The sequence below is a fragment of the Mustela putorius genome, unplaced genomic scaffold (genome assembly GCF_011764305.1).
Source record: "Mustela putorius furo isolate JIRA1106 unplaced genomic scaffold, ASM1176430v1.1 tig00000129_pilon_pilon_pilon, whole genome shotgun sequence".
Classification (NCBI taxonomy): domain Eukaryota; kingdom Metazoa; phylum Chordata; class Mammalia; order Carnivora; family Mustelidae; genus Mustela; species Mustela putorius.
The window spans coordinates 52,828,683-52,853,379 of NW_025421290.1; the positions used below are offsets into that span (position 1 = coordinate 52,828,683).

Here is a 24,697-nt window from a genome sequence, read left to right on the forward strand (position 1 = left end):
CCCTGGGGGACCGCGGGACGGCCACCGCTGACCGTGTGCTGAGCTGTGCCAGGGTCTTCTCTACGTCCCCTTGGCACGGCGGCGTTCACTGCTCACCGCACTCCACGTGGGCCTGGGCTCCTGCCCGCGGTGCCGGCCGGCCGGAGACAGGAAGGTCGGGGTCGTCTCTGCGGCCGTGGGGCACACGGGAAGAGCTCTGTGTGGGGGCCGTCCCGACTGCCAGCCCGGCTGTCCTCTCGTGGCGCGTGGAGCCTGTGCGGGCCCGTGTCCGTGTGCACACGTGAGCACAAGAGTCCGCAGACCGGCCGTGTCCTGCGCATGTGCACGTGTTTGCGCTCATGTGTGTGCACTCGTGTCAGCAGGGGCAGAGGGCACACGTGCCCGGCTTGTGTCTGCGCACTTGTGCTTGGGTGTGGGCTGTGCTGTGCACACACGTACGCAGGGGCGCCCTGTGCGCATGTGGGGAGCAGCACCTCCCGTTCCCTTCGGGGCAGAGGGGCCTCACCAGCGTTTTCCCACAGGGGCGCCTCCCACGGCCTGCACTGCCGGTGCCGCACCCCAGGCCCGCTGTGAACCCTTGGACGCTTGCCTGCAGCCTTCTGGGGCCTCTGACCGGGGCAGATGCTGACGACAGAGACGGGGAAACAGGAGGCACGGAACGAGCAAGTTGTTTATGGGGCCGGCCGGCCAGTGTGAAGGCAAGGGGCTGCGGTGAGGTCTGCTGGCTCGGGGGTGCGCGGGCTGCGACGCCCTCCTCTCTGGGAACTGGCCGCTGAGCTCTGGACAGGGGTGGACAGCGGTGCGCGGGGCGTGGGCGGAGGTGGGGCTGGAGTCCGGCTGGGCCCCTTTGCCCTTGGCGACAGCATGGAGGCTGAGCGTCACTTCACCTGCAGTGAGAGCCCGGGGTCAGGAAGGGGACGGGTCTGACGGGAGGGTCCCCAGAGGACAGGGCCCAGGCCCCCGAGTCCTGCCCAGCTGAGTCCGACGTGAGCAGGCGCCCAGCATCTGTTCCACCGTAGGACCCGGGCGGCGGAGGGCAGGGGCCTGTGAGCTCTTGGGGCTGAGGCCCTGGGCCTGGGTCTGTGGCCCATGACGGCCGCACATGCCTCCCGCTCCCTGCGGGCTCCCTGGGCCGGCCCAGCCTGTCCCCAGCCCTGCACACAGGCGTGCCGTTCGCCTCACCTTGATGAAGGTGACAAAGCCGCTGTAGAGCAGAGCGAGCAGGAAGAGGGCGGCAAACGTGGGCCACAGCCCGCCCGTGTCCTCCAGGTCCGTGGCGTCCCCCAGGTCCGTGGCGTACCCCCTGCTCTCCTCGTGGCTCTGGGGCGGTGGGGGCGTCGTGGCCAGACCTGGGGAGCGAGGGCACTGGTGAGGAGGTTCAGTCCCCCACGCAGGGGGAGCCGAGGGACGGGCCGCTGCTCTGGGATGCCCCCTCCTGACGTGGCCCCCTCCTGACATGGCCCCTTCCTGACGTGGCCCCTTCCTGACGTGGCCCCTTCCTGACGTGGCCCCTTCCTGACGTGGCCCCTCCTGACGTGCACCTGTGAACCTTCTCCCTGCCCGCACCAGGGGCTCCCAGAGCCCGACGGGCCCAGCACCGAGCCACGCAGAGACCGCACCCAAACACCCTGATGTAACAGTCGGCAGGACAAGTGTGTGCGGCAGGTGCGTGGCACATAGCGGGTGTAGACACACGGGCAGGGCTGGCGGCGACCCGGGGCTGGGCAGGGCCCTCAGAGCGACAGGGAGCCCTCCAGGACTGCCTGGATGCCCACGGCTCTGTCCCCCATGTCCCAGGGTGGGGCTCGTGCCACTCTGAGCCCCTGCCCAGGGTGGGCTAAGGTGGCGGACAATGTCCTCTTCCCTGGAGTCAGGTCACCTGGCCCTCTGTGCGTCCCCAGCCCTCTCGTGGCTTTAGCTGCGCATGGTTTATAGGGTGTCTGTGGTGTCTCTGCTAGTTCCTGCAGGCCAGACTGTCCTTCCTTTTCTCCTACGTCCTAACTGGAGCCTCAGAAACCCCTTTGCTGTGGAGCAAGGCTGGGCTGTGGGGGAAGGCTTGTGGCAAGACGCCCTCAGGGAGGGCACCGCGATGAGCAGGGGGAGGCCCGGGGTGGTGCTGAAGAAGCAGAGGGGCTCCGGTGTCGGCTGGGGGGCCCCTGCCTCCGTCTGGACCGGGCCGCACGCAGCCCTCACACGAGGAGGGGAGCAGGACCCGCTCGGGAGGGGGCATGTGTAACTTCACGGCGACCCTGAGGAGCCCAAATGTCCCCCAGCTGTACGGCCGCCAGTGTGTCAGGCCTGTCCCGCAAGCACCACCCTGTTTGGGAACAGGGGACCCGTGCTGGGCCGAGGCAGAGGACAGCCTGTGGGTGGAGGATGGGGGGAGCCTGGGGGTCCGGTGAGGACAGCAAGCAGCAGCCCCAGAAGGAGCAAAGCCCCAGCTGCAGGAGGAGGGGCTGGGACCCTGCGGAGCCACGGAGGACGGGCTCCTCCCAAGGGGTCCGGGTTGCCAGAACCAGCCGCCCCCGCCTGGCTGGAGGAGGGGTCCTGGAGATACTCACGGGACCCCAGCTGCCCCCCGGCGCGGGCCCACCTGCATGGCTCAGCCTGTAGTGGGGTGCTGAGGGCTGGGCCCTCCCAGAGGAGGGCTTTCTCCCCAGTCGGTCCTGGGGGCCTGGGGGCTTCGGGGCCAGGGGGCCAGGCTCCCTGTACCCTCTGCGGGATGTCTTGTCTCCAGACTGTGTGACCCTGGCAGGAGGCTCTGCCCCTGCCAGAAGATGCGGCACGCGTGGCCTCTGGAGGCTCCGAATCTGTGCGTGGGCACCAGACACACAGCTGTGGGCATAGGGTGAGGGCAGTGCTGGGCCCTGGAGGGGCTCAGCCACCCCTGCTCGCTCACACAGCCCTGTTGCACCCCTGCCCTGCTCCACATGTGCTCAGAGACGCGGACGCTGGGAGGGGTCCTGCCACCGCAGGCGTAGAGCCACGTCCGGTGCAGGGGCCGCAGGGCCGGGCTGCCTCGTCGGAGCTGCGCGGTGCCCGCTGGGCAGGCCTGGCCTCTCCGCGTGCTGGGGTCTGCTTGTGCTCAGGTCCCCAGTGTGCGCGCCCACACAGCTGGAGCCGGCAGCCGGGGCTCTGCACGGGGTGGCACCGCAGTCTCCAGCCTTAACGGAGGCCGCACGGGGCCGGGTCCAGCCTCTCCTGTGACCTGACCTGGAGAGGCCGGGTCTGCGCCTCTGGGCAAAACCCACCTCCTGCTTGTAGGAGACGGGAACAGGAGGACGGTGGGCCTGGGCCTCAGGGGCCCACGGGAGGGAGGAGGCGCAGGGCCAGGAGGCTGCTCTGCGGGCCCCGGCCGGCGGCACTCGGAGAGGAAGGGGGCCGTGAGCCGCGGCAGGCGGCCTGCAGCTGTCCCTCAGAACGAGGCATTTCCTGACATGTAAGCGCGGGAAATGCCACTAGCTACCCAGCCCGTTTAGACGTAGCCTCAAGAAACACACGTCCTGCAACGGGCCTCTGGGGGAGAGGGTGACTGGCGTCCCGGAAGGCCAGCAGCGGGGGACGCGGGCTGCTCGGGGCAGACGCCGCCTGCTCCGTTTTCCCGGTGCCCCCCTTCCCTGGAGAGCACCCGTGGCCGGGGGCCGATGCCGTCGGATGTGCGGCGCAGCTACGACTGTCCTGCGCGACCGGGCGCGTTCCGCCCTTCCTCTCGTTCGTCCGCAGGCGGGTGACTGAGGTCTGGCCTGCGGGTCTCTAGCTAATAAAAGTGGGGCTGAGGAGTTGTTCGGGGCGACCGTCTCTTCTCCGGTCGCCCCCGGCTCCCTCTCTCTTCTCCGGTCGCCCCCGGCTCCCTCTCTCTTGCAGCTGACTGGTTTGTGCCTCATTCTTCTCCCGTGCGCCGTCAGGAAGCGGCAGCGGCCCAGGGCAGGTGGCATCCAGAGAGAAGGGGGTGGTGCCGGGAAGACGGGTGGAGGACCAGGGGTCCCAGCCTTGGGCGGGCAGGGAGGGCCTGGCCCCGGGACTTTAGGGGAAGCCTACTGGAGCAGTCCAGGTACGCTGGGGGTTAAAGAGCTGCCCCCTCCCTGGGCTGCCTCCAGGGCCAAGCTGGGCTGTTGGAGCCGTGGGGTCAGTGCTACTGTGTTGGAAGGGTGCCCGCTGCAGGGGTTGGGCCGTTGGCAGGGTGTCTGAGCCCGTGGAGCCTGGCACATCAGTCCCACATGCCCCCCACATGGCTGCCGTGGGCCTCCACTGGGTACCTCCCCCCACCCAGGTCCCAGGGGCGGCCAGACTGCCTCTCCATGAGCAGAAGGAGGACGGTGTCCTGCTGCCTGTGTGGCCTACGGTGTCCAGCGCTGTCCCACCAGGGCTTTGCTGCACCGGATGGGGCCACAGGAGGTCTGACAAGGGCCTCAGAGGGGGGAGTAAGCCCTACACCTTCCTCATGAGCCCGCACCGTGGTGGGCCTTCGTCCCCTCTGCCCTGTAGGGGGCCTGCAGTCGGGGCCCGTCGTGGGGCTGCGCCGGTCAGATGTCCCTGGGCACCGAGGCCAGCACCCACTTCTGGGTCTGTCTGTTTCCCGAGGTGCTGCCTGATCTGCACCCAGCTGTGTGGCACATCTTGCTGGGAAATGGTTGCTCTTTGGGGCCTGGCAGGGTGACAGCCACCTTGCAGCCCTCCGAGTCCAGCGCATGGCGTGTAGACAGAACAGGTGTCCCAGATGCCGAGCAGGCCGGCGTGGAGCCATCGGGTGGGTGGCCCAGGGCCTTGGCTGCAGCCCCAGGACCCGACCGCTGGGCTCCGGGAGGGCTGTCCCTCCCCCCTGCGCCCAGGCTGGGAGGAGGCTTGGATAGGAGCCATCAGGCCCGGGGGTGACTCACCAGCGTCCAGGCTCTGGCTGCTGTTGAACAGCTTCCGGGAGGCATCATGCCTCACCACACACGTGTAGGTGGCCGGGCCTGGGCTCTGGGCTGCGAGGACACGCAGGACACTCCAGGTCCAGAACGTGCTGTTCCCAGGCTGGACCATGGGGCGTGCGGTGGCAAAGGCACCAGGGTCCACCTCCGTGCGGCCCTTGAGCCAGGTGAGGAGGATGTCCGGGGGCGAGAAGCCTGACACCTCACAGAGGAGCCAGGAGGCGGCTTGGCGCACGGTCAGGACGCGGACAGTGAGGCTGCTGGGCGCGGTGGCCGCTGCGGGGAGAAGTCTGGTCATGCTGGGGCCACCCGAGGCCTGGGCGAAGCTGGGGGGCCCGCGGAGGGCTGGTCCTCACCCCCTCGGTGTCTCCGTGTGGAAGGAGGGGGAGCCACTGTGCTGGGCGGGGGGTGCGCGTGTGGGGCCCCAGCCTCCCGGTCTCCTGGACCCTGGAGCCGGCCTCACCGTGCTGTCCCGGTGCCACAGACGCCACCTGGGCCGGCCTGTTGGGCAGGCTCAGCGTGCAGGCGATGCTGGTCCCCGAGGCCCACAGGGACACGGGCAAGGCCAGCCGGCTGCTCAGGCTCTGGGAGCCGTTGGTGTGCTCCTCCCGCAGTTCCTCCTCCACCGCCCCGCTGGGGGGCGCCCTGGCCACCGCCCAGGACATGCGGGCCTCCTGCAGGTCATCCCCCACCGCCAGGCAGGTGAAGGTGGCCTCTCCCTGGAGCCACGGGCCCCGCAGGGGAGGCTGCAGCAGGTAAAGGCTGGGAGGGTGAGTGTGGTTCCGGCAGTCTGCCAGAGGAGAGCGACCTTGGTCAGTGGGGGGACCCCGGTCAGCGGTCAGTGGGGGACCCAGGTCAGGGGTCAGTGGGGGAAACCCAGGTCACTGGTCAATGGGGGGACCCTGGTCAGTGGCCAGTGAGGGGGACCCAGGTCAGCGTTCAGTGGGGGGACCCTGGTCAGCGGTCAGCGGGGGACCCAGGTCAGCGGTCAGCGGGAGACCAGGTCAGGGGTCAGCAGGGGACTCAGGTCAGGGGTCAGCGGGGGACCCAGGTCAGCGGTCAATGGGGGGACCCTGTCGGTGGCCAGTGGCGGGGGACCCCGTCAGTGGTCACTGGGGGACCCTGGTCAGTGGGGGGCACGCAGACCCTGCCTGGGAGTGGTGCTGTGGGCAGTGCCCAGCCCACGTCTGCTTCGCTCCCCAGGGAAGACCTCCCCTTTGTGGCTTCCTGGCCTCCCGCTGCCCGGCTAGGACACCCCCGGATCCCCCAGTCCTCTCTCCCCCGCCTCCCCCCACTCTGTGCCCCAAGGAACTGGCCTCTGAGCGTAGCGTCCACTGGGCTTCCTGACTCCGCGGCTTGTGTCCGGGTGTGGCGGGTGGAGGACACTAGGAGGGAAGGGGGGGTGAGACCAGGGACTCACCGGGGCTGTGGCCTCCCGGGGCCCCTCAGCCTTCCTGCTCTCTGGGGTCCAGAGACCTGCCCTGGCCCCTCGTCGGGGCTCCTGAGTGGTCATGCCACAGTGACGTCTACAGTTAGGGTGAGGACAGCCGGAAGTTATCGGGCCTTGGGTTTGGGACGGACGGGGGACCTGCAAGCGTGCTCTGCAGAGGGTCAGCCGTGAATACTTAGGTTGGCCGTTACGGGGTCTCTCTCCGTCCTCCCCACCCCCATCCTGCCAGAGCTGCTCGGGTTGCGGGAAACACGCTCAGGGCTGTGGGCCGTGCGGCCCTCCCGGGGGGATGGTGCCGGCCTGTTGGGAGGGCTGGGCTTGTGGGGCCACACACCCCAGTCTGCCCCTGGGACGCCATACGCCCCTGGAGGCCTCTCCCCGGAGCTCTGCCTGGGCCTGAATCCTGGCCAGCCAGTGGACGCGCCCTGCATGGACAGGGACTGGCGGGGACCCCTGCCCCAGGCCGGGGATATTTGGATCCTTGCCTGGAGGGCGGTCCCCTCTGGGTCTGACCGGGCTGTGCTGAGCCGGGCGTGGGTGGTGGAGGAAGATGGGGTTGTCAGGGGTGCGGGGGGCTGTGGAGGGGCCACGGAGGGGCCACGGCAGACCACAGCCTCTGCCCCAGCATCCCCAGGGCTTCTCTGAGAGCATGGCTTGCTGCCCTGCTTCGAGGAGCGAGTGCTGGACCTCTGCCGAGGGGCAGGCAGGGCGGCTCTGGCCCCGTGTGGCCCTTGGAGAGGCCCCTGGGTTGGGGGCAGCTCTCGGAGAGGGGCTCTGGCTGCGGGACCCCTGGGTCCGTGGTCAGGGGTCCTGAGCCTCAGGTGGCTACAGCTCTGTCAGGGCCACGGGGCCAAGTCCACCCTGCCGGGCATGTCGGCCGTGTGTCCTCACGTGAGGCTCTGGGACAGGCTCCCGTCTGAGCCCTGCCTTGGACCCGCTGAGTCCCGGTGCTGGCCGGAGGCCCCACCCCGTCCGCTGTGCTCACTGCAGGTGTGCGGGGGTCTCCTGTCCACAAGGGGCCTGAGGGGGCGCCTGCTGGGCCCCAGTGCGTGGTGTGGCCGGTTCTCTGCAGACACCGCCCCCAGAGAAGTCGCGGAGGGCTGCCGAAGGCGTCCGACTGAGGGACAGGAAGGCAGGAGGGCTCCTCACCTGGGGCGCTGGGTGTGGAGGTCTCCCGCGGAGACGGCCCGTGAGCCGGTGGGTCAGTCTTCCTTTCCCAGGACTCTGAAGTCAGAGGGCGGTGGCGGGGGAGGGTCAGACGGTGTGTGTCCGGGTCGGGGGGCTGCCCGGGGGGGGCCGGGGGCCGGGGAAGGCAGGAGGGTGGGGCGACTGGCCACGGGCCTGCTGGGCACAGCCGCCTGCATCGTCCTCGGGCTGGAAGGCGCGGGGCGCTCCGGAGGACGACCTCGGGGGCCTGGGGCCACCCACCTGGCCACGGGATGGGCTTCTGCTGCGGGCGGCCGGAAACTACGGCTCTGCAGAAGTGCGGGTCCGGCTTCCAGAAGACCGACAGGAAGGACAGCTGCATGCGCTCTCGGCTCCCCAGCGTGATCATGGTGGTCGTCTGCGGCCCCGAGCTCGAGCTCGAGGCCACCCGCAAGGACTCCACGGAGGGTCCTTGTGCCAAGCAGGCCAGGCCTAGGGAGTCGCCTTGCTTCGGGACTTTACACTCTGAGACCAAGGGGAACAGATGCAGCGTTTCGGTGTCTGGAAGACAGACAGGGCGTGTGAGGCCGGGGCCGCGGGGGTGCAGCGTGGAGGGGGAGGGGCAGGGTGTGGCCGGTGGCAGCCGTGGCCCTCTTGTCCAGCAAATGCAGCAAGGGGCGCTCCCCCCCCTGCGGAGCCCGTGCTGCCCTGCTGAGGGGCCCGGCTGTGGGTCCCCCCCGGGACTCCGAGTGCTGGCCCTGTGCCTTCCTGCAGTTGTCCTGGGTCCCCTCTGCCTGCAGAGAGGCCTTGGAACTGGGCTCTGGCTCCCTGGCCAGCGGGGTGGGCTCAGACACTGCCCTCCCTGTGACTGCCCCTGGAGCTCTGTGGCTTAGAGTCCAGGCCCATGAGACTTTTGCCCTCATGGGAGGCCCTTGGTCATGTCCTGGGGTGGGAGGTAGTTCGCTCTGAAGTGCTCTGGGCCCAAGGGTGGCAGGTCCCTGGGCGGGGCTCCCTGGTGGGCCAGTTCCAGTGCCCTGGTCCTCTCCCTAGGGACCCGGCTGGCCAAGGGCGGCCAAACAAGGGTGGGGTCCCTGCCTGTGTCCCTGAAGGCTCCCTCGCCAGTCTGTGGTCCCTGCTCTCTGCCGAGCCCCCAGGCACCGTGCTGCCACCGCACGACGGGACATGCCCGTGCTCCAGCCGGCCGCCTGGGCCATTGCCTGCGCCCACTCCGCAGGCGCCCTGGGGCAAGGCCCATCTGTCTGTCCTCTCAAGCACCCAGCTGGCCTGCCCCTGCCTTTTCCGGGGGTTCCCCGGCACGACGGTCCCATGCACGTCCCGGGGCCCCCACTGCCCATACGGCGTCCCCGGCACCCCCTGCGCCCTGCCAGGACCCCCGCATGCACTGGGGGGAGATGCCAGGCGTGGTTGGGCTTGACCCCCTTGTCCGACCGTGGCCGCATTTGGAGAGAAAGTCCTAGTGGGCGAGTCAGCGACTCTGTGAGGTGCTGCTGCTGGAGGGTGGCCTCCGACGCAACGTGCCCGTCCTCACGAGAGGGGACACGCGGCCCACGGGCCGTGGGCAGAGAGCTGGGGGTCGGAGGGACGCGGAAGCCAGGAAGGCCGGGGCCGCCCACGACCGGCGGCGGCCGGGACCCTGCCCTGCCCCAGCGGGAACCTACCCCCACACTGCGAGCCGGGGGTCGCGGCCCCCAGAGCGGACGCCACAGATGCCTGCTGTTGGGCGCCCGTGGGACACGAAAGCCGACGTGGGAGCAGGAGTGGCCTGTGCTGCGGCTGACGGCTGGAGACGCGCAGGCGGCCTCGGAGCCCCGGGGGGCAGGCACTCGGCTGGCCAGGAAACGCCGAGGGCTCCCGCAGGCCGCACATGGGGGCGAGAGGGGAGTCTGGGGAGGACTGAGGCGGGCAGAGCGGGGGACCCAGGTCAGCGGGCTGCTGGGCTTTGCAGGAGCGGCCGGGGCACTTGGCGGAGCGACCCCACAGCGCAGCCAGACGCCGGCCGCTGCCCCAGGAGTGTGGGAGGAGGCGGCACCAGGAGGCCGGACGGGACACTTACGGCCCGCTGGCCGCGGGGCCGGGCTCTGGCCGCTCCTCCCGCCGGGCACCACGCGTGTGGTCCCATCAAGCGTCTGAGGAACCTGGGGCGGCGCATGGTCGGCCCGGACGGCGACTTGTGCATGAACGGTGAGGGGCGCCGACCGGGTGTAGCAGAACTTGGCGTCAACGGGCCTGCCCGGAGGAGGCGGAGGAGGGCTGGCACTGAGGGCAGAGCTGCGGACGCAGAGGCCGGGGTGGGGGGGCTGCTGGCAGGGGTGCGGGGGGCCCGGGTCCTGGGGTGCGGCCGCCGCGTAGTGGGGCCTGAGCCGCTCGGGCTCCAGAGACAGCACGGAGCCACGCCGCATCCTCCGGAGCCTCGTCCTCTGCCGGGGGCCCTGCTGGACCCGGACCCTTGCCTCAGGCCCCCTGCAGGGACGGGCCTGGGCACCTGTGGCTGGCCCGGCCGCCTGGAGGCATGCAGCGTGCGGGGCCTCCGTGCGTGGGTCAGTCACCCCGCGTCTCGCCTCTCCCTGATTCAGGTGCTCCTGAGGCACGGCTTTCCATGCGGGGCGGCCGCGCGGGGCGACTGCGGGAGCGGCTGGGCCCGGCGTTCTGCACCGGGGAAGGATGAGAATTTCGGAGGCTGGGGGTGGACGGTTAGGGCTTGGGTTGAGAGCCCTGGTACGTACGGAAATCCTGTCGCCCCGGTGCCCTGGCGTGGGGCCTTGCTGGGGAACGGGGCCGCAGAGGCTGAGACCTTAGCCCCACCGACGGATGCCCCTATCAAAGGGGGGTCCGGACACGCGCGGGGGACAGCGCCACGGCCCGAAGGCAGACGGCGCGGAGACGCACCCACAAGCCCGGGCGGCCGCCAGAGCCCAGCCTGGAGCAGACTGTCCCCCTGGCCCATGTGACTCTTGGCTTCTAGAGGATTCCCTGCCCCCAGGGGTCCCTGGACACGGACTCAGCACAGACGCCATCGGAGGTGACAGCCCCCTACTCCCTGGCACGAGAGTCCCCAGCTGCGCACGCACCCCGTGGACCCCTCATCCCGGGAGGCTGGGCCGGGGGGTCTGTGTTACCAGAACGAAGCTGGGGCCTCCCTGTGTCCACCGGGAGCTCACGGGGACCCGTGAGCTGCATCCTGGCCTCCGCCAGTGCCTCCTCCCGGGAGCCCGGCTCACGGCCGTCCTCGCCACTGCCACCCGGATCCCTCAGCCGTGTGGGGTCTGCGCCTCCCCTTCTGCCCCTCCCCCACGCGCTGCCACCCGGACCTTGGTGGCCACAGCTCCACGGCCGGTGGGCGAGCCCCGACGCGAACCCGCGTCCCTTTGCTGCACTCCCTGTCCGCTGGGGCTCCCGGCCATGGCGCCGCCTGCCCCTCGCATACAGGGACGGGGCCACACGGAGCCTCCCCGACGCGGCTCCCTGGCAGGCACTCTCCTCCCTGGCTCGCCGGACGCTCCTGCTCCCGTCCACATGCCCGCACCGTGCAGCACCGGCAGGACGAGTGCCCTGTCCTCGGTCCCACACAGCCCAGCCCCACGAGGGGTGGGACCCGCCTGGGGGGCCGCCAGGCCGGCTGGGCTGGAGACGGGACCATGCGTCGTGTGGGGACCCAGCGGCAGAGGCCCCTGCTGGTCGCACACAGGGACCGAGCCCGGCTCCCGGTTCCCGCCACGTCCGGGAGGTCAGGCCTGGGACAGGGTCCAGCACCCGTCCTTGAGCAGACGGGACGAGCCGGAGACGCTGGGTCCCACCGCAGGGCCCCCTTCCCCGGCACGTCCCCTGGCAGGCCTGCGCGCAGACAGGCCTTTCCCACAGGCCCTGGACACACGCGGCCCCCAAGGAGCACTTCGGGACAGAAGCCTGCACAGCAGAGCGGTTCCGTAGGATAAAATATACACGTTTATTGGAAGGCGACACGCGGGTACACTGCACAGGCCGAGTCTTTGAGCTGGAAGCGGGGTGGGGGGTAGGTCTGAGGACGCGCTGCCGGGCTCCGCGGGCTGCCCACCCCGGGTCCACGTCCCGGGCCTCTGAAGGTCTCCGCGGGCCGGTCATTTCACCTGTGGACGACAGACGGCGTGAGGTGTTTTCCCGCTGCCCTGGGCTGGGTGCCCCCGCCCCCTCCTGCCCCGGCCCTGCTGTTACCTTGAACAGCGTCACTGTGGTGCTGTAGAAGACGCTGAGGAGGAAGAGGACGATGAAGGTGGACGTCACGGTGTTCAGGTTCTCGAAGTCTTCCTCCTCAGCGCTCACCTCTCCCTCTGCAGGGAACACAGCACAGAGGGTCAGGCCACACGGCAGGGAGGCCCGGCCCCAGAGCTGCCCTTGGGCCTCGGCGAGGCTGCCCCTGGGGTGCCAGGCGGGGTGGGGACAGTAGGAGCAGGTGTGCGTGGCTCCTGACTGGTCCCACAGTCTCCTCGGCACTTGCTTTGGGGGGCCGAGGGCTCCTGGGCTCAGTCGGGAGGCATCGAAGCCAGGCGTGAGCTGGGCCCTGGGAGCCCGAGACGGGTCAGGCGGAGGCAGAACACAGGCTTAGCAGAGCAAGGCCGACCCGAGCACCCTGTGTGGGAGCCGTGGCGGGGCAGAGAGCACAGCAGAGCAACACAGACGCAGGGGTGTGGCTGGGCAGCAGCGGGGGTTGGGGGCGCACGGCCAGGGCTGCCCGGGGGGGCGGGGAGAGCCTGGGAGCAGGGCCTTCTGCCGGCTCTGGTCTGGAGAGGGTGCTCTGCCCCTGGCCGCTGAGGCTGGAGAGCCTGGCAGTGGGGACCTGGCGTGTGTCTGGGCCCGAGGGGGAACCGCCTCATTTCCTAGTGAGATTCCCACTCGCTGTCTCTCGGTCTTGGAGGGCATGGCCCCTGGGAGACCCCGTGTGGGGCCCGGCCAGCTGTCTGCACTGCCAGGCCTCGGGGACCAAGGGCTCAGATAGGACCCTGAGGCTCCAGGGGGGGCGGCCCTGGGGTGGACTACGTGGACAGGCTGAGGACTCTCAACGGGGTCTGGAGCCCACTGGGCCCTTTGGAGCATCTGCAGCTCAGGTTCCCGAGGGTCCGGTGTGCAGGGAGGGTCTCGGAGGCAGCCCAGAGGGGCCCGTGCTGCTGTGGCAGGGGGGGTGCCACCGGACCCTTGCCCCTTCCCGCCCACCAGGTCTGTACCCCTCACGCCTGCTCCTGGGGCCTCATTCCCACTATTTCCAGGGCTGGGTGTTTGCAGGGGCTCTCCACTCAGACCAGGCCGTCTGCAGTCACCCCTGCCAGGAGAAGCCTCCAGGGACAGCCTCGCTGCCTCTGGGGCCGAGGACCAGGCCCTGGGGCTTTGTCAGCAGCAGCCCGGCCCCGTTCACCTGTGGGCCCTGCCACCTTCAAGAGCCTGGGCATGGGCAGGGACTTCCCTTGGCCCTAGGCCTGGGAATGGTGGCCGCGGCCAGAGTCCAGACCTTCACGCTGAGACAGAGGGACGCGCAGAGCTTGGGCTCGAAGCCCGCAGAGAGGGACACGGCGGGACGGGCAGCAGTTCCTGACAGAGGACCCCGGGTGTGCGAGGGCTGGCACTGTGTGTGCATACGGGTGCACAGTGTGTGTGTACGTGTCTGTGTCTGCCTGTACGTGAGACGTGTGTCCATGGGTGTGACCGTGTGTGCACGTGTCTGTACGTGCCCGCGTGTGGGTGAGCGAGAGTACGTGTGTGTGCCCGTGTGCGGCTGTCTGTGTGCGTGTGTCTCTATGTGTCCACGCGTGTGGGTGTGCGTGCGCACGCGTGTCCGTGTGTCTACATGCAGGTGCGTCCATGTCGGCATCCGCACGCGTGCATCATGTCTGTGTGTGCGGGTGTGTGTGTGTCGCACACTCATGGTCGTGGGAGCAGCTACAGGAGCGGTGAGCGTGGCCTCGGTCTACAAGGAGCACAGGGACTTCCAGAGGCTGGGCGGGGGCGGGGACAGCGCGGCTGCGGCTGCGGCCCCGGCAGGCGAGAGCATCGCTTACTCAGGAGGAGTGTCTTTTGAATGGATGTTTTTATTTCTGATTTTGATCAAAGGTCACACGTTGCCCCGTTGACAAGGTTAGTGGACACACACACACACAGCGAGGGGCCAGCCAGGGGCCGCGGATCCACCGGCCGGGATCCAGCGGCCCAGCGGTCAGTAGCAGGTGCCGGCCGTGTCGGACAAGACCAGGGACACGTTGTAGAGGGTGGGTTTACCGGTGGACTTGTCCACGCTCCGCTCGGTCACCATGTGGGGCAGGACCTCGTGGCCGACTACACAGGTGTAGGTCTCGCCGGCGCTCCAGTCCTCCTCGCTCACGGTCAGGGTGCTGTGCACAAAGTAGAGGCCGGGGGCTTGCGGCTCGGGCATCGGAGCACTGGTCACGTAGGTGTTGGGGGGCACGGGCTGCCCCTTCTGCAGCCATTGAACAAACACGTCTGGGGGAGAGAAGCCCGTCACCAGGCAGGTGACCGAGGCTGACTCCCGCAGGCTCAGCTGCTCCCGGCTTGGCGGCAGGACGTACACAGACGGCATGTGCTTGGGGACCCCTGTGGGAGGAAAGACAGGATGAGCTCGGGCCGGGGCCGCTGGGGAGAGACCCCCAGAGGCCACGGGAGAGTCCCGCGGCAGAGGGGGCACGGGCCCTACCCTTGGGCCTGGAGATGGTCTTCTTCAGTGGCGAGGGCAGGTCCGTGTGGGTCACCGTGCAGGTGAACTGCTCCCCTGACTCCCAGTCCTCCACACAGACCGTGGCCTCCCCCATGGCGCTGAAGGTGATGTTGGGGTGGCTCTCAGAGATGTTGGTGTGCGTTTTCAGAGGCTCGCCGTTCTGGCGTGTCCAGGTGATGGTCAGGCTGTCGTAGGTGCCCAGGTCTGTGACCAGGCAGGACAGCTTGGCCGACTTGGTGAGGAAGATGTTGGCAAAGGACGGGGGGATGGTGAAGACTCTGATGCCCACGGCTGGGTCTAGGGCAGGAGAGAGTTTGTGTCAGCGACCGGCCGGACGTGTGGCCGGGCAGAGGCGGGGATCGTCACCAAAGAGCACAGGATCGCTGAGCCGTCCTGAGCCCCAGGGGCCTACGGGAGAGGAACGCTGGGCCCCTGCCTCCCAGCCCTTGGCCGCTCCGGGAAGCCAAGGCTCGGGGAGTGGCCGGCCTGAGCGGACGCCCGCGCACGTGAGGGACCCCACGCCCAAGGGGCCGCCCCGGGGCCAAGCACTCACTGGAGGTGCACACGGAGGACACGTTCCTCTCGGAGGTCACGCCGCTGTGCTCCACTTGGCAGGTGAACACGCTCTGGCTGAGCCAGGCGCTCTCGGTGATGGTCAGCGTGCTGAGCACTCTGTAGGTCACTGTCCCGGACACTTTCCCGTCGGCCTCCACCTTGCCAGTGTCGATGCCGGACGCGAGCGGCTTTCCGTCACGAAACCAGGACACGGAGATCTGCTTGGGGCTGAAGCCCCTGGCCTGGCACAGGAGCTGGGACGTGCGCTGGCCGTTGCCAGAGAAGGCGTCGCGGGGCGGGATGAAGACGGTCACGTTGGGGGGCAGTTCTACGGCTGCTGCTGGGAGGGAACCAGGCGTCAGCCCCCTGGCCTCCCCCTGCCCGCCCCGCCGCGGGAGGAGGGCCCGGCTCTCACCTGGGAGGGGCACGTGCACGGACTTGTTACCCTTCGTGTGCTTGACCTTGCAGGTGAGGTAGTCCTCGGAGCCCTGGAGGACGTCGACGGACGGCAGGAACACCTGGGAGGTGGCCACGTACTTGCCCTCTCTCAGAACCGACGGGAAGTACTTGACGTTCTGCCTGCTGACCTCACTGTCATTCTTGTAGGTCCAGGAGAAGGTGACGGTGTCGGGCAGGAAGTCCCCGGCCAGACAGCCCATGGCCACCAGGGTCTCATCGGACTGGAAACTCTCACAGGTGATGAGGGGGAAGAGGTTTGGAGGGGATGGGTTCTCTGAGGACCACAGAGGGACAGGAGGTGAGTGAGACGGTGTCTTCTCCCTACACTCCGCCAGGCGGGCCAGAGCCAGCCCCGTGGCCCCCTCATCCCACTGCCACAAGGGCTGGCCTCACAGCCTTCCCAGCCTTGACCAACAGGGCAGCGGGCGGCTGGGCTGAGGCCGAGTCCAGCCGCGAAGGGGAGGTTCAATGCCCCCCACCCAGCTGCAGAAGCCGAGCTCTGGACTTGTGGGAAGCTGGGGTCTCCGTGGCCTCGCGAGCACTCTGGTACCCTGGCTCCCGGCTCCGGATGGCTGGGCCAGTGCTGCTTTCCCTCCGAGACACTGGAGCCAGACTGCTGTGCTCAGCCCCAAGCCCCACGAGCCGTCTGTGATGCAGACAGCATGGAGGGGAGCCCCCTGGCCAGTGCGGCTAGGGTCAGGGGATGGTGAGCATGTGACAACTTAGACCCGCACGTGGCCCATTGCAGGTGAATCCAGCCCAAACTAGGACATCAAGCTCTTCTGAGCCAAGACAGCTCAGCCAGTCCATTTTGGCTGGACCAGCTCAGTGACCCTGTTTAATCAACTCAATGTACCCAGCCTGGTCCAGTTCCGCCACCTCAGCTCAGCCCAGCCCAGCAGAGCCCAGCCCAGCCCAGTCCAGCCCAGCTCAGCTCAGCCCAGCCCAGCTCAGACCAGCTCAGACCAGCTCAGCCCAGGTCAGCCTAGCCCAGCTCAGTCCAGCTCAGCCCAGCCCAGCTCAGTCCAGTCCAGCCCAGCTCAGCTCAGTCCAGCCCAGCCCAGCCCAGCCCAGCTCAGCACAGCTTAGCTCAGCTCAGCCCAACCCAGCTCAGTCCAGCTCAGGTCAGCTCAGCCCAGCCCAGCTCAACCCAGCCCAGCTCAGCCCAGCCCAGCCCAGCTCAGCTCAGCTCAGCTCAGCTCAGCCCAGCCCAGCTCAGTCCAGCCCAGCTCAGACCAGCTCCGACCAGCTCAGCCCAGGTCAGCCTAGCTCAGCCCAGGTCAGCCTCGCCCAGCTCAGTCCAGCTCAGCCCAGCCCAGCTCAGTCCAGTCCAGCCCAGCTCAGCTCAGTCCAGCCCAGCCCAGCCCAGCTCAGCTCAGCTCAGCAGCCCAGCTCAGCTCAGCTCAGCCCAGCCCAGCTCAGTCCAGCTCAGCCCAGCTCAGCCCAGCCCAGCTCAGCCCAGCCCAGCTCAGTCCAGCTCGGCCCAGCCCAGCCCAGCTCAGCTTAGCCCAGCTCAGTCCAGCCCAGCCCAGCTCAGCCCAGCCCAGCCCAGCTCAGTCCAGCTCAGACCAGCCCAGCTCAGCTCAGCCCAGCTCAGCTCAGCCCAGCCCAGCCCAGCCCAGCTCAGTCCAGCTCAGCCCAGCCCAGCTCAGCTCAGCCCAGCCCAGCTCAGCCCAGCTCAGCCCAGCCCAGCTCAGCTCAGCACAGCCCAGCTCAGCCCAGCTCAGCCCAGCCCAGCTCAGCCCAGCTCAGTCCAGCCCAGCTCAGCCCAGCTCAGTCCAGCCCAGCCCAGCTCAGTCCAGCCCAGCCCAGCTCAGCCCAGCCCGGCCCAGCTCAGTCCAGCTCAGACCAGCCCAGCTCAGCTCAGCCCAGCTCAGCTCAGCCCAGCCCAGCCCAGCTCAGCCCAGCTCAGCCCAGCCCAGCTCAGCTCAGCCCAGCCCAGCTCAGCCCAGCTCAGCCCAGCCCAGCTCAGCTCAGCCCAGCTCAGTCCAGTCCAGCCCAGCCCAGCTCAGCTCAGCCCAGCTCAGGTCAGCTCAGCCCAGCCGAGCTCAGCTCAGCTCAGCCCAGCCCAGCTCAGCTCAGCTCAGCCCAGTCCAGCTCAGCTCAGCCCAGCTCAGCTCAGCTCAGCCCAGCTCAGTCCAGCTCAGCCCAGCCCAGCTCAGCCCAGCCCAGCTCAGTCCAGCTCAGTCCAGCTCAGTCCAGCTCAGCCCAGCCCAGCTCAGCACAGCACAGCCCAGCTCAGTCCAGCTCAGCTCAGCCCAGCTCAGCCCAGCCCAGCTCAGCTCAGCTCAGCTCAGCCCAGCCCAGCCCAGCTCAGCTCAGCTCAGCCCAGCTCAGTCCAGTCCAGCCCAGCTCAGCTCAGCTCAGCCCAGCTCAGTCCAGCCCAGCCCAGCTCAGCCCAGCCCAGCTCAGTCCAGCTCAGACCAGCCCAGCTCAGCTCAGCCCAGCTCAGTCCAGCCCAGCCCAGCCCAGCTCAGCTCAGCCCAGCTCAGCTCAGTCCAGTCCAGCCCAGCCCAGCTCAGCTCAGCCCAGCTCAGCTCAGCTCAGCCCAGCCCAGCTCAGCTCAGCTCAGCCCAGCCCAGCTCAGCCCAGCCCAGCTCAGCCCAGCTCAGCTCAGCCCAGCCCAGCTCAGTCCAGCTCAGGTCAGCCCAGCTCAGTCAGCTCAGCTCAGCCAGTCCAGTCCAGCTCAGTCCAGCTCAGCCCAGCCCAGCTCGGCCCAGCCCAGCTCAGTCCAGCTCAGACCAGCACAGCTCAGTCCAGCCCAGCTCAGCCCAGCCCAGCTCAGCCCAGCCCAGCTCAGCCCAGCTCAGCTCAGCTCAGTCCAGCTCAGTCCAGCCCAGCCCAGCTCAGTCCAGCCCAGCCCAGCCTCAGCTCAGCTCAGCCCAGCCCAGCCCAGCTCAGCTCAGCCCAGCTCAACCCAGCTCAGCCCAGAAGTGCCAGTTTAATCTAGTCAAGCCAGATTGACCGCTTTGGCCAGCCCAGTGTAGTCCTGGGTCCTGCATTCCCGGAAAGTCCGGTCCCGGGACGGGCTAGAAAATTTTAGAGCTCCGGATCTGCGTGCTTCCAGCTAAAGCCAGCTCACCTAGGAATCCAATCCTGATGGGCCTGGCTCTGGGTCTGTACCTTCTGGTGCTTCGCCCTGCCTGTTCCACGGTTGTGTGTCCTTGTGGATTTTCCACTAGGACCCCCTATTTGGTTGTGATCCCAGGCTGAGCCGGCTCTTGGGCCCAAGCACTGGCAGTCACTCGTCAGTGTCCTGGGTAAAAAGCTTCCTGGCCAGTTAAGGTTCACCAGGACACGTTGCAAGGATGGAGGAGGGTTCACTCTCCCCGGTGGAAAGCCTGTGTCCCTGCTCCAGAGCAGGGAGTGCTGCTTCTGGGCTGAGAGGGGCGCTCGGTGCTGCCCGCCCGGCCTGCACCCTCCTGGGCAGTTGCCTGAGCTGACCTCCTGCCTTCAGAGTCTAAAGTAGGCCCCCCACTTCAGCTAAGTTCCCTCTAAATAAAAATCATCATTACATAGGCCAGAAACAAGTCTTTGCTGAATCTGCACTGTCAGAAAGCCCCTCGCAGCGGTGGCCGGTGGCCCCACACCCAGGGCCACGTTTACAACCAAAAGCCTAAGTGGGACTCTCGTGCTTGAGCGTCTGAGCCGTAGGGATCCACAGCCAAGAAGCCTCGGGGAGCCCTTCCAGCTGTGTCCTTCGGAGAAAGTCAGGCGGAGAGCTGGGACCCATACAAATAACCCTCATGGTTTCACTGAGCCTGAGTCTCCCGCCCAGAAGCCAAACAGGAAATACGAGCTTCTCTCTTACCAGCTGGGCTCCCTGGTCACTTGTGGGGGTCTTGGGAGAATTCCTCCAAATCCATTAAAATCGGGTGGTTGATGCACAGGCGGTTGGCCTGGCGGCAGAAGCCACGAGTGCCTGCCCCCAGCCACGGCGGGCCCGGGGAGACCCCCAGCCACGGCGGGCCCGGGGAGACCCCCAGCCACGGCGGGCCCGGGGAGACCCCCAGCCACGGCGGGCTGGGGGGCCCCATCGGCGCGGGAGAGTTCCTTTCTGATTCGAGACCTGACGGGGCCTCCTCTTAGTCCAACAAGAACGCGCTTCACTGAAACCACTCAGGACAATCACTCGTTTCCTCTAAAATTTGTCCCCAAAGGAATGCTTGAAAACAGGTCTGCGAACAGGCGGCCAGGAAGGTCACCTCCTCAGGGTACCTCCGTGCCTCTCCCTCACAAAGAGAAAGTCTTAGAACACGGACACAGAGTTCCCAAAACCCTGCTTCGGGGCACCGGAGGGCGGTTTGGGGTCAACGACCAGGAACCACTGATTCAGAAAACCCAACAGGAACAGGAACGCGCTGCAAACCGTCCCTGAGACCAGCGGAAGGTCCTCAACGTCTTACTTTGGAAATGAGTGTAATTCAGACGGAGAGATTAAATTCGGAAAGTCAGAAAAAGAAGGCTCTGGGCTCCTGCCAGCCTCTCGGGCTTATTTTAGAAAATGCAAATCGTGCAGGTGTTGTTTTGCAGGAGGCCGAGCTGGCCCTGGGGCTGGGCAAAACCGCCCGAAAACCACTTCTGCTAACCACAAACTATGAATTTGCAAGTGTGTTTTCTTGCTTCCTAAAATAGACGGTCCCAGAGACCTGCTTCCTGCCACCTGCCCCGGCCTGGCCCTGCCCCCACCGGCACGGCCGCCGCTTCCTGCCGCTTCCTGAATCGCTGAATTAAACAAAAAATAAACTTCATTGATCATCGTCAAAACTCAGCTGTGGCGGGGGCCGCCTTCTCATATCGACTCCAGAAAGATAAGATTCTGGCAGGTTAATGGCCTGATACAACTAAAAAGTCTAATACACTTGAAAATCTCCGACATTTTAAAGTCACCATTGTTTAGCGATTTCTCGCAGGAGAAAAGAAACCCTTCAAGGACGTCCTGCCCGTCCATGTTGCGAGCGCATTCGCTTAGCAGGCACAAGCCGCGCTCCCCTGGGGGCCGACCGCGCAGAGCCCAGCTCCCAGGGCCCCAGACCTGCCCCTCAGTGTCCCTCCCTGCCCGGACGGCTCTGTCCCAGACCAGGAATCCTAAACAGCCTAGCCCCGAACGGCACTCCTGGTTCCCAGCACAGTCTCCCACGACCCGCAGCCCTCTCCTCTCCTGCACACACAGCCGGCCGTGCACGTTCCTAGCTGACCCCAGGATTCTAAGCGCCCGGTGGCCCTGCGGCCGAGGGAGTCCCGGCCCTCAGTGGCCGGCCCAGCCTCCAGCCCCCTCTTCAGGGGCTCAGGTCCTGCACAGGGCCTGCCGGCAGGATTCCAGTTTTAGAACGGCACTGGAAAATCAAGAGGCGCGGAAGTCCCCAGATCACCTGGTCCTCGTCCCCTCCCGGCCAGCCTGCCCTTGGGGGGCCTGTCCCACGGACCGGCCATCGGTGCTCAGAAAACCCCACAGAAAGGAGCAGAAAATAAAGGCCATCACAGGGCCAGTCTTACCTGAGGACACGGTGACCGAGGTCCCCTGGCCCCAGTAGCCCATAGCATAGTAGTCACAGTGGTGAATTCGCCATCCGCACCCCACCAAAACCCCGGGGGCCTGGCCCGGCCTCGCCCTGACTCAGAGGCTGGCACGGTCTCCCGGACCCCACAGAAGCCAATCATCCAAGTCACCCCCCACTGCCCCTGAGACCCCAGAGAAGCCAGGGCACTGCCCGGCTACAAGCCCCTAACTGGGACTCCGAGGTCCAGTCTGCCCCAAGGGCCACAGCCGCAGAGACCCCGATTCCACTGATCGCCCCACAGTCGCCGTGGCCCCCCAAACTACGTGGACAGACCAGCCAAAGGAGCCGCCTTGCCTCTGAGTGCAGCCTTCCTCAGGGCAGGGTGGTCACCAGGCCCCCGTTCCTGTCCCCATCCTGGCCTCCAGAAACCCCAACAGCCTGATCCCCCCAAGTGCGGCCAAAGTGGGGAGGCTGAGGACCCACCTGAGGACACGGTGACCAGGGTCCCCTGGCCCCAGTAGTCAAGCCAGTTGTCACAATGTGACAATTGTGCAGGAAATCTGGACAAGAAGTCGGGCCTGGCAGAGCCTCCGACCTCACACCCCAGCCGGTGGGGCCGACAGGGCAGCCCAGGAGGCAAGGGAGGCTGAGTGCCAGGATGGTGGGTTGCCGCCGGCTGCCGGCCCCTTCCTTCCCCTGGTCCTCCCAGACGCCAGACCCAGACAGCCTCATTTTCTCCCCCAAATGCAGCAAAAAGCCCCAGAGAGAGAGAGGAGAGAGGGCTGGAAGGACTCACCTGAGGAGACGGTGACCAGGGTCCCCTGGCCCCAGTAGTCCATAGCATAGTAGTCACAGTGGCGAATTCGCCATCCGCACCCCACCAAAACCCCGGGGGCCTGGCCCGGCCTCGCCCTGACTCAGAGGCTGGCACGGTCTCTGGACCCCACAGAAGCCAATCATCCAAGTCACCCCCCACTGCCCCTGAGACCCCAGAGAAGCCAGGGCACTGCGCACCTGGGCTGCCCGGCTACAAGCCCCTAACTGGGACTCCGAGGTCCAGTCTGCCCCAAGGGCCACAGCCGCAGACACCCCTATTCCACTGATCGCCCCACAGTCGCCGTGGCCCCCCAAAACTACGTGGACAGACCAGCCAAAGGAGCCGCCTTGCCTCTGAGTGCAGCCGTCCTCAGGGCAGGGTGGTCACCAGGCCCCCGTTCCTGTCCCCATCCTGGCCTCCAGAAACCCCAACAGCCTGATCCCCCCAAGTGCGGCCAAAGTGGGGAGGCTGAGGACCCACCTGAGGACACGGTGACCAGGGTCCCCTGGCCCCAGTAGTCAAGCCAGTTGTCACAATGTGACAATTGTGCAGGAAATCTGGACAAGAAGTCGGGCCTGGCAGAGCCTCCGACCTCAAACCCCAGCCGGTGGGGCCGACAGGGCAGCCCAGGAGGCAAGGGAGGCTGAGTGCCAGGATGGTGGGTTGCCGCCGGCCGCCGGCCCCTTCCTTCCCCTGGTCCTCCCAGACGCCAGACCCAGACAGCCTCATTTTCTCCCCCAAATGCAGCAAAAAGCCCCAGAGAGAGAGAGGAGAGAGGGCTGGAAGGACTCACCTGAGGAGACGGTGACCAGGGTCCCCTGGCCCCAGTACTCAAAGTAGTCACATTGCCAAAGGCCCCGTCAGGGGGTGTACAAAAACCTCGGCCCCTGCCTGGCCGCCCGGCCACAGTGGACGCACCCCAGACGCGGAGCCTGCTCTGCCAGCCCCCCTCCCCACCCCACAGAGAGGCCCCCCAGAGTCGCAGAGGCAGCCCTCACTAGACTGGGCCCCACAGACCCCGGGGGTCTCAGGAACCTTCAGCTCCGGGGCTGGAACGAAGGGCCAGAGGGAAGCCGTCTTACCTGAGGACATGGGGACCAGGGTCCCCTGGCCCCAGGAACGGTCCCTGCTTCTCCCCCAACAGAGACCCTCCTGGCCCGCACCGTCCACCTCGGAGCCTGAGGACGCAGCCCACGCCGCCGGCTCCCCTGCCCCCAGATGGACCCCCAGGGCCAGAGCGAGGCAGGAAGGGTTGCAGTTACCTGAGGAGACGGTCACCAGGGTGCCCTGGCCCCAGACGTCCAAGTAGTCATGGCCACACTGGTGCAGCTGCCCAGCCGCTGCACACAGAAAGCAGGCCCCACGCTTCCCCTTCCCATCAACGCCTGAGCCCGGGGCGTCTGTCTGCCTGGCCCTCAGCTCGGTTGCCACCCAGGGGCTCTGCCAGCTCTGATTCCAGTCCCCACGGGTCTGGGACCCAGTGGGGACCTTGCGGTCCCGCAGGGCCCCAGGCTGGACCTTGGGCTCAGAGCTGCGGCCAGACCCAGGTGCCTGGCCCTGTGCCCACAGAGCTGCTGCCACGGAGACTCACCTGAGGAGACGGTGACCAGGGAGCCTTGGCCCCAGTAAACCAAATCCCAGAAGCACAGTCTCTGCCCAGCTGCGCCTCCCAGACAAAGACCCACTTGACCTCCTAGTGCCCCTGACACCCCCCCCTCCGCCACGCCGTGGAGACAGCAGCTTGCCCTGAGTGTGGGTAGCAGACGCAGCCGAGGAGACGGTGACCGGTGCGCACCGGCCCCAGGGGCCCGCGTAAGCATCTGCACAGTGCGCTGGGCTGGGCTGGGGCCCACAGACCCCCCCCGCCCCCCGCCCAGCCAAGGTCCCCAGGGAGCCGCAGGGGCCGGAAAGCCTGCTGACTGCTGGAAGAATGGCCCGCCCCGTGCCCCCAACCCGTCCCTCCAGCCCCCAGAGCGCTGGGCCTGCATTTGATGTCCCTCCGGCACCTGACTCGCGTTGGTCCTGAGGTCACGGTCTCCCGCACAGCCTTGCGAGGGCCGTCACTACTCGGGGCCCAGGGTGGCGCGCCCTGCCCGGCCCCGACCAAGCGCCCACCCCCTCCCCTGGTATCCAGGCTGCTGCGCACACCACGCCTCCTCCAGCCTGTCGATGACCCAGGCCGTCCCCGTGGTCACGTCCTGTCCCCTTGCAAAGTCCCTTTGCCTTCTGAGGCGGCTAAGCACCCCTCCCCCAGGTTTCTTGGGCTGCCCCCGCCCCGCCGCCTGGCGGGTGTGCTGGGACCCGGAGGGCCCCCCTCCGCTGCTGGAGTGCTCCCCTGCGGGGTTTCTGTAGGGTTGTGAATCACTGTGGCCCCAGTTAGCACTGTGGTTCCTGGCTCAGCCAAAACCCCAAGGACCCTACGGCAGGAGGGGGAGGGAATCACAGACCCTCGTCATTGTCCTCCGGCCCGGCCGTTCCTGACACAGCGGCAGACAAGTGGCTGGCAGTAACAATAACCGAATATTGGACGCCTTCCTGTGTCTGTTTTCCTTTTATCATTCAGAAATAAGAGTAGACCCAGGGCTGTGCCCACAGGCCACCTGCCTCCTAGACATGTGGTCTGAGAAGGCCGCTGGCTGCCGCAGGCAGGGCCACACAGAGGTCCATGGCCAATCCCCAGCTGGGCGCCGGAGGGCCTGCCTGAGGCTCGGCCGATGAGGCCACCTTCCCTCTGGCCACATCTGCGGACCCAAGGGCCGCTCCCTTGGGAACTCTGCCTGTTCGCTGTCCCCATGAACAGGCTGCTGGGGCCCAGGACTGTGCCGGTTGGCCGGAGCTGTGGGTCCTGGAGGAGGGTTCCCAGCTCTGCACGTCCGCGGCTGGGGGTGGGCTCAGGGGGCAGGGCACGATGGTCCACAGGGGCCGCGTCTCCCCCTGTGGGGCTGCTCTCCCCTGACTGCATGTGTCAGACCTGGGCTGGGCGCTGGGACCCACAGGTTCACCGGCTGTGGCCTTCAGGGGGGCGGAGACCCACACGGGCTCCCACAGCGGGCGCGAGAGTGGCAGATGCGCGGATGCAGGGGCAACTGCTCGGGGCAGGGATGCGGCCGGGGGCAGGGAGGGACTGGTGACGCCCTGGGG

General features: G+C 67.5%; 2 gene segments (V, D, J or C); both read right to left on the reverse strand.

Annotated features, from left to right (window-relative positions):
- Positions 1-652: 652 nt before the first annotated feature.
- LOC101692462 lies at positions 653-20,728 on the reverse strand. The segment is given in 8 exon segments: positions 653-887; positions 1,183-1,349; positions 4,878-5,189; positions 5,377-5,703; positions 6,230-6,298; positions 7,513-7,587; positions 7,792-8,070; positions 19,050-20,728. Coding segments are annotated over 7 exon segments (1,086 nt in total).
- On the reverse strand, positions 11,455-23,391 carry LOC101691890. The segment is given in 7 exon segments: positions 11,455-11,633; positions 11,719-11,834; positions 13,771-14,103; positions 14,204-14,521; positions 14,778-15,119; positions 15,195-15,512; positions 23,148-23,391. Coding segments are annotated over 7 exon segments (1,665 nt in total).
- Between the last annotated feature and the right edge of the window lie 1,306 nt (positions 23,392-24,697).